This window comes from Anguilla anguilla, chromosome 16 (assembly GCF_013347855.1).
Source record: "Anguilla anguilla isolate fAngAng1 chromosome 16, fAngAng1.pri, whole genome shotgun sequence".
Classification (NCBI taxonomy): domain Eukaryota; kingdom Metazoa; phylum Chordata; class Actinopteri; order Anguilliformes; family Anguillidae; genus Anguilla; species Anguilla anguilla.
In genome coordinates, this window is record NC_049216.1 from 9,705,804 (window position 1) to 9,715,828 (window position 10,025).

Below are 10,025 nucleotides of genomic sequence, written 5' to 3' on the forward strand. Positions count from 1 at the left end.
AAGTACGGTATCTTTTTCAGGATATAGTATCTTTAATTTCACATTATATTAACAAACCAGGGCATTACCGCCGTCTGTAGGGCTGGTGAGCTCATTAATTTCTTCACGTCATTAAATCTATCTTTATGAAAAGGTCGTACATTTTTCAGTTGTGATATTTCAAACGTTTTTATCTCAAAGTGTATACAATACTACCCCAGCGAGAGTAATAATTTTATTTTAACCTAAGTAAATGTGGGGAAAGTGATAAACCCATTTGCCCAGTATGCATACAATGTTAGACACATTAAGTCAGTCTAAATCTGTGCGTTTCCTCTCTGGTAATTGTTTCAGGATATAAATGTTGAAGAAGGAGAGCAGCCACAGCACATAACTGAGGATATATAGTATTCTTTATTGCCATGCTTTTTATAGAGAAAGGCAAAAAAACTGCCACACAAAAAAGTTGCAAGCACAGTGCTTGCTCTTGTTCTCGCCGTTTGCGTTAAGGAAGAAGTGGAGGTGTTCTGGTTCTGGTTCTGGTTCTGGAACCGCATGGTCTCTTGACTCAGTCTGGAGATCAGAGAGGGGCTGTACGTTCGGCACTGTCGCCTGTGAAAGAGACATCGCCTTGCCTGGGTGAAACAGCCACATGCCACTGGAACAGCATCTCATCCCCTACAGGCGTGTCAGCTGCTTTTGTGAGCACAGGATCGCTCGAGTGACGAGCCCTGTCAGACAGACAGACAGACGGACATTGGGTGGGGCAGTCTGGGGGGTGCAGAGGTCGGTTTAGTGGGGCGACGGGTCAGGCGCGCTCCCTCACTTCATCTCCGCTGGTTCATGCCTGCGAGGTTCGACAGCTGAGAGGGGGAGAGACAGAAAGGAGACAGAGGGTGAGCGAGGGAGAGAGAGAAAGAGAGAGATATCAATCTGAGAACTCATCCTGACAGCCAATCAGGAGGTGCTCTGAGTCTCGACACTCACCGTGACTGCAGCTCCCATGATTCCCTGCACCACTGCTTCACCGGTGGCCTGCACCTGCAGGACAAACAAACATACACTCAGGGTTTACATGACATTAATTGCAACACTACTGTCAGTTACTTAGCTTTTAAATACAACATACAAGAGAGACAATATGTTTCCATACAGGTTATTTGATCATGGTCCACACAATGTTATATTGTTACAAAATGGTCAATCCTGTCAGACCTGACTTGGTCAGCCTGTTTCTCTCCCCCGTAGGGAATTTCTTATGCAATGAAAATTCACTCTGAGGCCCTCACATATGAACAAATGTTAGGCGTCCAGGCGATTGCCCTGACTGGAAGGTTTTATCATCTCTCTAGAGAAAAACCAGAACACAAACTATTTGGAGTGCCCACCATGACAAGGTTACTGCTACCATTTTGAGTTCATATGTGAATGTCCAGAAAATAAAATAATAATGTTATGTTTGATTGAAAATATCAATTGAACATTTAACTTCCCATATAAGTAATTGGTTGAGGCTTCCAAAAATTGCATTTTCTAGGCCACACCTGATGTCTGTTTCATGAATGGCCTTCAGATGGCAGTGATACTCTTTGTCTAAAAATAGAGACAGTCAATATACAGTGGACTTCATTATTATTTACAAATACCAGCTCTATTTTCAAAGGCAGGATCACATCTACCATTTTTAATTTAAGCTATTCAATCGGTGAGCTGAATTACCTCCAAAAATATTTGGGTTTTTTTGTCCTCAGAAGAGGCTAAATAATAACATGGTCCATAGCTCTGTTCTTGACAATGCACCTCTCTATTTTCTACTGATAGCAGATTTGGCAGGTCTTAAATAAGCCTGTCCTTGGCATAAATGAAACTGACCCTGTTCAGTGCTGAGTCAGCATCCTCAATTCCTGCTAGGTGAAGTATTTATGACAGGATTTTTTGTAGAGTTTTTAAGTGAAGTTTTGGAGAAGAGCAGAAACATTTTATTTTGTTTGTCAGCGTTTCCTTGGTTGTGTTTGTTGTATCTTGGCGCTCTACCTTGTATTCATTTTTTGCTGTCACAGTGAAGATAGAGGGGTAATTCTCTGGCAAGGCCAGGCTTCCTAGTCTCTTTTGCTCTCTGCTGGTCATTTTTAATTGAATGATAGGGCTGCTATGAATTGAATCAATTAAAATTTTCAGAGGGGTAACCTGTTAATAGTGAATAATTCATAGTAGCCTGGGCAGGGCTGCATTCAGCGCTGCCACACCTTAAACCTTGACTAAATCCTACTTGCCTTACACGACACAGAGACCACAACATTCCAGAAGAACTACATTACCCACAACACTATACACACCATTAGAGGGCACTACATGCTGCGCTACAAACACAGGTAGTTCACAGAGGAGAGTGTGGATTGGCTGGTGCAGTGAAGAGGACCCAAGCCAGCGAATAAAACCAGGTGAGGGGCGACGCACGCACACGGGCGAGAGGGTACCTGCTTGGCCGTGTTGGCCATGTTGACGATGTCCTGGATGCGTTTGTCGAGGAAGACCCAGGTGTCCTGGAAGTCGGGGGAGGAGTCCTGCAGCATCACCAGCTCGGTGGTGTTGTAGACCCCGGTCAGAGCCGCGCGGCGCGTGTACCAGTTCATCTGAGGGGGAGGGGGCAGGGGGCGTAACACACCACAGCTTTACACACCAGAGCAATGCAGCCAAGTCACAGACTACAATCTGAGAGAGTGAAGGAGACGGGGAAGGAGAAGGAGAGAGTGTGGAACAGTGCAAACGTGAGGTGGGAGGGAGGTTAGGAAAAGAGGAAAAGAGGAAAAGAGAGGGAGCGGAGGCCTGACGGTGCAGAGGTGAAGAGGAAGTGATGCGTATTCCTCACGTCTGTGGAGCGGTCCCCAGCGTAGTACCAGATGTCGTCTATCAGGGTGGAGAGGTGCTTCAGGCTGTCGGGGATGTTATGAGGAAGCAGCAGGATGCTCATGGCCTACAGAGAGAGAGGGGAAGAGGACAAAGAGGACAGCTGTGGCATCTGCCATTGTATCAACAGCGTGAGTTTGAATTCAAACTGAATCAGAATTTACAGACAGAGGAAGCACACATGCTAACTGAGTATCTGCAGAGCCAGCAAGACACCGTCTTTTATTTTACAAAACTTAACTATGACCATGTGTGTTGTGAGACTGTCAGGTGTAATTGAAGTGATTTCTGTATCCAGGTGCAGTTTTCCTGTAACCAGGGGTGATGCAAGACTTAGGTACTGAAACTCGATCCTGGGGAACCTCTGTGTATTCTGGTTTTTGTTTCAACCACAACTGCATTCCCTGAATTTTAGCAAGCTGTTCATTTTCTTAATTACGCGCTTTTCATGTTTAGAGGGATTATTTAACATTTTAAGCCACATTATGTCGGAAATAGCTATGAGCAGCTTTGAGCACCGAGGATGTAGAGTTCACCTGCGGCCAGGTGTCGATGTGGGGGATGAGCATCCTCAGGCGGGCCTCGACGGCGTATCGCAGGAACTCCGCCGTTTCCTTCGGTCTGAAATGGAGAGGACGCCGCCATCTCAGCCAAAGCCTGCGTGCTGTCAGCAGCGTCAGTTACTGCGCACCACCTTACAAATGGGTGTGTGGGGGCAGTGCGGTAATCCTCAACGGAGAAGCAGGGATCATTCTAGAACACTCGGGAATTTAGGGTCACTGTAAAAGAAAATGGCTACAGATACCAGAGGTGGAAAAAAATCCAGGTTCAGAAAGTAAAAGTCCTCAGCAGTATTTTTTTTTTCCAAGAATTTCCTGAATATTCTCATTAGCACAATTCTTCAGCCAGGAGGTAGACCTAATTAGTGAAATCAGTTGGTTGAGTCCATGGGTGGAAGAAACACTCGGCAGGAATTTTACTTTGTGACCCCGGGACTTGCATATACTAGTGCTGCAGTAGAAGGTGTTATGTGTCAATCTGTGTACGTGTGTGCGTGCATGTGTGTCCATGGTATGTGCATGTGGTGCTTGTCTATGCAGTGTGTGAGTGTGTAAGCAGTTACTCACTCCGCCTGGCCCAGCTGGACCTGGTTGTGATGTTCGGCCAGCATCTTGGCCAGCTGGGCGTTGCCGTCGGAGATGAAGTGCAGCACCAAGTCTCCCGCCCCGTTGGTGAACATTCCGGAAGCCGCCGAAGACAGACCCACGGCCTGCGGCGCAGGAGAGAGGGAGCGAGACGCGCTCGCGATAAACGCAACCCGCCATCGCGCACGGGACGTCCACACGCCGGTGTGTAAAACCCCCACACCCCCTGCCTGCCGTTATTTTTCACCAGGCACTGTGCAGACGCACCACTCGGTAATGCTGTATTACATTAGCCTGCGCTGCAGTGTCATGTTGTCTGTAATCCGTAATCTGTCCGGATTATCAACGCGGCAGTAGGTCCGCGTGGCGGTATTCCCACTGCCTGCGCGGCCGGCGGGGGCGGACTCACCTGCGCCGCGGCGGCGATGGCCTCGGCCGACCAGCCGTGCTGCGGGACGAAGTCCAGCGCCGTGGCGAGGATTCGCGCCCGGAGCTCCTCCTCCGTCTCGTAGCCGTCGCCCTCCTCCTCCTCCCCGCCCTCGTCTGCGCCGCTGCGCAAGCGGAGCAGCCGGTTAGGGTTACAGCTGCGGCGACCGATCCTGTGCCTGGAGCTGTGCGGTCCTGCAGGTTTTCACTCCAACCCTAATTTGGCACGCCTGCTAATTAGCAGCTGTTGAATGAGGTGTGCTCCGTTAGGGTTGGGAGTGAAAGCCGGCAGGACGGCAGACCTCCAGGAACAGGGTTGGTTACCGCCGGGTTAGAGCATGCAGCGCCGCAGAGGACAGCGGCACGGGGGCGTTTACACCAGCCCGGGCCCTCTTACACGCCCGTCTGTGGCGACCGCCGCTCTCACAGCGTACATGAAAGGCTGCTGTGATGTTAACACAATGTTGCGGCAGCGTTGCGAGAACGTTACAGGTAAGTGAGCTGGGTGCTGACCTGGGGTCGGGCTCCGGAGCCTCCTGCTCAGACGCAGACTCCGCCTGCGCAGGTGCTTCCAGCTCAGGCGCAGGCGCAGACGCTGCCTGCGCAGATGTTTCCAGCTCGGGCGGAGACGCTGCCTGCGCAGACGCCTCTTCCTCAGGTGCAGCTTGAGCAGACGCCTCTTTCTCAGAGGCAGACGCCTCATCCTCAGATGAAGATCCCTCTTCCTCAGGTGCAGACTCGGACACTTCCTGCCCAGATGCCTCTGACTCGGGCGTATGCGCAGATGCCTCCAGACCAGATGCAGACTCAGATAACTCCTGCGCAGGTGTAGACGCAGGACTAGGAGCTGATTCCGGCACGCCTTGCACAGGTGCAGAAACAGAAGCCTCCACCTCAGGTGTGGGGGCAGTTGCCTCCACCTCAGGTGTCGGTGCAGACACAGATTCAGGCATGGTTTGTTCAGGTGCCGACGTTTTCTGTGCGGATGCTGTTTCCTGCTCTGATGACTGAGCCTGGTGAGCCACAGAGGGTGAGGAAGAGGAGGAGGATGAGGAAGATGCAGCGGTGGTTAGTTGGTCTGATTTGGACTCGTCCTGCAACCTCAGTCGGGCAGCCTGACGGAAGCCGCGCTGCACGCGGCTGCACTGGGGCGTGACCATTCCTGGAGGCGGGGCCACAGAGGAACTTATGTAATAAGCGTTATTTTATAAGTCATTATTCGCCCAATATAAAATTATCAGATGCCTTTGCAATTCCGTTTAAATCCAACTGCTAAGACTTTGTGATATGCATGCACTTAAAAACCTTACTCATTGGAACTATTAGGCTATACCTTAGCGAGAAAGTTAAGCCTGCGGGTGGGCGGGGGAAAACTGAATAATACATTTTTACAAACATTTATATTTATATTTGAAGTAAATAGAGATAGCAAGCTAACAGAAAGCAACATTTTGTAGTCAGTGGTGTGGGCGGAGGTAATACATTCTGATTTCAGATACATTAACGTGACTGCAAATGACAGGTAAACTTAAAAACAACAAATCAGTGAAAACGGTGCGTTGTAAAGATATGAACAAGGGACAATCTCCTTCCTTTGCGTACATTCCACGAATCAACGTTATCATCGCATGTCATGAAAACATAGTTTGTGAATAGCTAAGATAACTCGTCCAATTGTTCGTTATACGTTTTACCGTTACTGTAATGCTGGACAGCTGTGCCGTCCTTCGCAATCACCTTGCCCCACATAAAGTTAGCTTGCTATTTTTCAAAGTTACATTAATTATTTAGCTTGCACCATCATGGGGTAGCACGGTGACTCAGAGACGAAAAGTTTAGACAGACTGATCCAACGACATAAGTCCAGCTCACCGCTGCCAAGAGCCCGTAGGACCCTCCCAGCACGTAGCCCTCTGAGCAGCGCCGCCATATCCAGCTGCTACTGCACAACGACTTCGTTGGCTACGTCACTACCCTGCGACGAGTTTCACAAGGAAGCGTCTTTTAATAACATCGTCGTCAGTGTTGTTAAGTTCACGACTGTGGGAAGTCAAGGCGAGCGTTTATCTATCGAGTATTGGAGTTCGACGCGTTATCTAACCGTTTCTTTATTAAACCTTGTGTAATACAATCCGTTCTGCCACGTTCCATTTGGGTTTTGTGATAACAGTCACGTTGGTAAGTGTGAGCTCACGCCGATTGCGCTTATCTGCGTCACATTGAATTGGTCCTATTGTGAAGTTAGAAGTGTTCTCTTGTTGTGAACAAATAGAAGCAAAGTACAGAATCCGGTAAGGTAAGGCTGAATACTATACACAACAGCCCAGTTACTGTTAACTAGAACGACACTGTTTAGCATGTGTTATGTGATTACTTGCGTGTGTGCCAGTTTTCGCTCTATCGAGATAACGTCATATAAACTGACGCGAGTTACTTTTGTTGTGTAGCAAGCCAGGTTAACACGTTCTCGTTTGTGCTCAAAATGTGCAGACGTCTGTGAAGATATAACGAGCCATAAAATGCTTTATGTTTTTCATTGGTTTCAGAAATACAAGTTAACTGTGGCGACCCAGTCGTGTAGGCAGTTGGCAAACGTAAAATAACTATGCCGAACTCTTAACTAAAATGTTACGCGCATGAAAAAGGTCATTCAGTCAGACACAGAACTGTCCCCACCCGACCTGTGGTGCTGCGGAAGCTCTGCAGTTACCGTTTGACCGGCTGAGTGGAGTCCTCGTGACAGTCCCTGGCAGGTGTACCGGAGGCCATATTGCTGAGCATTTTTACAAAACATGTATTGTTATTGGATTGGATAATATAATGGAACCATACAATGGACATGATGCGATTACGTCAATAAACGTGAAGATGCGTACCATCTGTTTTGCGTAGTTCACAAGCCTGAAATCATTCTCGACTTGTTTCACCTCCGAGGCAACCGTTTTGTGGATGAGAACGTTTAACACAGGAGTAATATTTTCTGTTTGTGTGTGTGTGTGTGTGTGTGTGTGTGTTCAGAGGCGATGGCGAACCTTGGTGTGCAAGAGGGGCAGAAGGTGATGCTGGTCTGGTCCCTGCCCTGCCAGCCAGAAGCACTGAAAGAGCTCGCAGAGAGCCTGGGAGCTGCAGTGGGGAGTACAGGCCAGGTTTCTGTGGAGAACATGGAGAGACTACATCTCTGTGAGTTTCACCGAGGGAAGGGGAGGAGCTATGCATGTCTCATGGGGATGGGGGCGGGGCTGGGGCTGTGTACCTATAAAAAGGAGGGAGCAGAGCGGTGTGTTTGAGGGGGAAAGGGGTAGTTTGTATAAATAGCTCAATTTGATAAACTGAAGCGGTGATTATTCCCCCTCCCAGCCTCTCACAAGCCGTCCAGCTTCGACTGGGTTCTGTCGGGGCTGATTGCCGGCAGCTGCGTGGTCCACAGCTTGGACGCGCTAGCAGAGATGGCCAAAGTGACCAAGCCCGACGGAAAAGTGCTCCTGGAGGAGCCAGTCACAGGTAGGCAGGGAGGACAAGGGAAGTCAGTCAAGGCTGCTACATGGTCCCCGTGGCGAATGCAGACTTATACATGTTTTTTTTTTTTTTTTTTTAAACATTGGTGGTTATTCTGTGTGACCTTGAATCTGACCTTTGACCCCCGACCTCTGCTCTCAGGCAGTGAGGACAGCAAGGTGAGGACGTCGCAGAAGCTGGCGTCGGCCCTGAAGCTGTCCGGCCTGGTGTCCGTGACGGAGGTGAGTTCCGCGACTTTGCCCTAGTCGGCAGTCCAGTGACTCCCGCCTCTAGGGGGCGCCGCAGGCTGACAGGTGCGTCTCCTCCCCAAGGTAAGCTCGGGACCCCTGAGCCCGGAGGAGCTGGAGTCCCTGCGGGAGGCGACGGGGTACCAGGGGAACTCCCTCTGCAGGGTGCGCATGTCCGGGTCCAAGCCCAGCTACGAGGTTGGCTCCTCCACCCAGCTGAAGATCTCCTTCGCCAAGAAGACCCCAAAACCAGGTGCGCGCTGCTCTCCTCTCCTCCTTTCTCATCCCTCCTTCTGCAGCCCTCTCTCATAGCTTAATTTCCTCCCCTCGTCTTTCTTTCTCTCAGCGGAGAAACCGGCTCTGGACCCCGGCGCCGCCTCCCTGTGGACCCTGTCGGCCAATGACATCGAGGACGAGGAAGTGGTGAGTGTGCCCGTTTGCACGCGTGCGTGCACCTGCTGAGGGAACGAGCGGAATTAAGAGCGGCGGTTCGATTCGACGGCCCTCGTGAAGCCCCTCTCCCTCCCTCCCTCCCTCCCTCCCTCCCGCCCGGCAGGACCTGATAGACTCGGACGCCCTCCTGGATGCCGACGACCTCGTGAAGCCCAACCCCGAATCGCTCAAAGCAAAGTGCGGAGACGGCGCCGGCAAAAAGAAGAAAGCCTGCAAGAACTGGTGAGAGAGACGAGAGAGCGTGTGTGTGTGGGGGCATTGTGACATCATCACGTACGTAGAGTAATTCCATATGCGTCGGTCGCTGTAGCTGCAGTGATAGAGGTGTGTGTAGCAGGAGAATAACGCTACTCTCTCTCCATCCAAGCACGTGTGGCCTTGCTGAGGAGCTGGATGAGAAAAATGCGTCCAAGAAGAGCAGTCAGCCCAAATCCGCCTGTGGAAGTGTGAGTAGCACCCCAGTCTCCGATTTACACCTCCTCGCCCCCACCCCACTCTCCACCCTATCACCCCCTCCACCCCACCCACTGCTCTAAATTAACTGAAAATGTGATATTGATCCATAACGGCTTAATATCACCGAGCATTTCCAGTGCCCTCCTGTTTGCAGATGCATGCATATCCCAAACCATAATGCACAACAGATTTTAGCACAGGCTATTGAGCCCTGTGGAGTCAGGGCTATGTCACTAGCTGATTGTGATGGTGGGTTGTTTTCCCCTTAACTCTCACATTTAAAAAAAAAAAAAAAAAAAAAAAATCCTTGTTACCTGTGAAACCCTATTGGATGAACACGGTTCGCTGTCTGAGCGTTAGCCCTGTGCCTGTACCTGTCCCGCAGTGTTACCTGGGCGACGCCTTCCGCTGTGCCAGCTGCCCGTACCTGGGGATGCCCGCCTTCAAACCCGGAGAGAAGATCTTCGTGCCCAGCACGCAGCTCACCGATTCCTAAGAGCCCCCCCCCCCCCCCCCGGATCAGCACCACATTCCACCCCCCCTCCCTCCCTCGGCCTTCATTTATCTCCTTACACCCCACCCGCCCCCGCGCTTGGCTACGTTAGGACAGGGTTCTTTAGTTGCCGGTTGCCGTGGGAACTGTAAAAGCCGCTGCAGAGAGCGCGGGTAATTACGCTCGCCTGCAGCCGCCGCCGCCGGTCACACCCGAGCAAGGGCGCGGAGAGGAGGCGTGGCTCCAGGGTGTGAGCGACCGGTGGATTTGGCGTGTATTCCTTCATTCTTAGTCTGAAACGTACAAGTACCACAGAAATGGAAAATGCTAATCAAACTTCAAACAATACGTAATTTAATAAAGTTGTATCCAACAGGTTTTTGGTGGAGTTTCTCTTCAGATTAAATGTTGAAAAGATGGTCT

At 50.4% G+C, this 10,025-nt stretch overlaps 2 protein-coding genes across 4 annotated transcripts; one reads left to right on the top strand and one right to left on the bottom strand.

Annotated features, from left to right (window-relative positions):
• Positions 1-374: 374 nt before the first annotated feature.
• LOC118215322 (ubiquinone biosynthesis protein COQ9-B, mitochondrial-like) lies at positions 375-6,424 on the bottom strand. Of its 2 annotated transcripts, XM_035395997.1 has the most exons (10): positions 6,330-6,418; positions 4,971-5,619; positions 4,441-4,582; positions 4,014-4,156; positions 3,423-3,507; positions 2,849-2,953; positions 2,457-2,612; positions 967-1,020; positions 806-842; positions 375-710 (listed from the first exon to the last, which is right to left on the bottom strand). In XM_035395997.1, the coding sequence occupies exons 1-9, from the start codon at positions 6,385-6,387 to the stop codon at positions 807-809; spliced, it is 1,428 nt and encodes a 475-aa protein (XP_035251888.1). In that variant the 5' UTR covers positions 6,388-6,418; the 3' UTR covers positions 375-710; position 806. The 2 variants fall into 2 exon arrangements, with proteins under 2 accessions (XP_035251888.1, XP_035251889.1); XM_035395998.1 differs by having other exon boundaries at positions 375-842; positions 4,971-5,470; positions 6,330-6,424.
• Positions 6,425-6,493: 69 nt separating this feature from the next.
• Positions 6,494-9,979, top strand: ciapin1 (cytokine induced apoptosis inhibitor 1). Of its 2 annotated transcripts, none has more exons than XM_035395999.1 (9): positions 6,494-6,635; positions 7,476-7,637; positions 7,815-7,958; positions 8,115-8,194; positions 8,285-8,453; positions 8,547-8,623; positions 8,757-8,875; positions 9,021-9,099; positions 9,495-9,979. In XM_035395999.1, the coding sequence occupies exons 2-9, from the start codon at positions 7,481-7,483 to the stop codon at positions 9,603-9,605; spliced, it is 936 nt and encodes a 311-aa protein (XP_035251890.1). In that variant the 5' UTR covers positions 6,494-6,635; positions 7,476-7,480; the 3' UTR covers positions 9,606-9,979. The 2 variants fall into 2 exon arrangements, with proteins under 2 accessions (XP_035251890.1, XP_035251891.1); XM_035396000.1 differs by having other exon boundaries at positions 6,618-6,753.
• Positions 9,980-10,025: the final 46 nt, after the last annotated feature.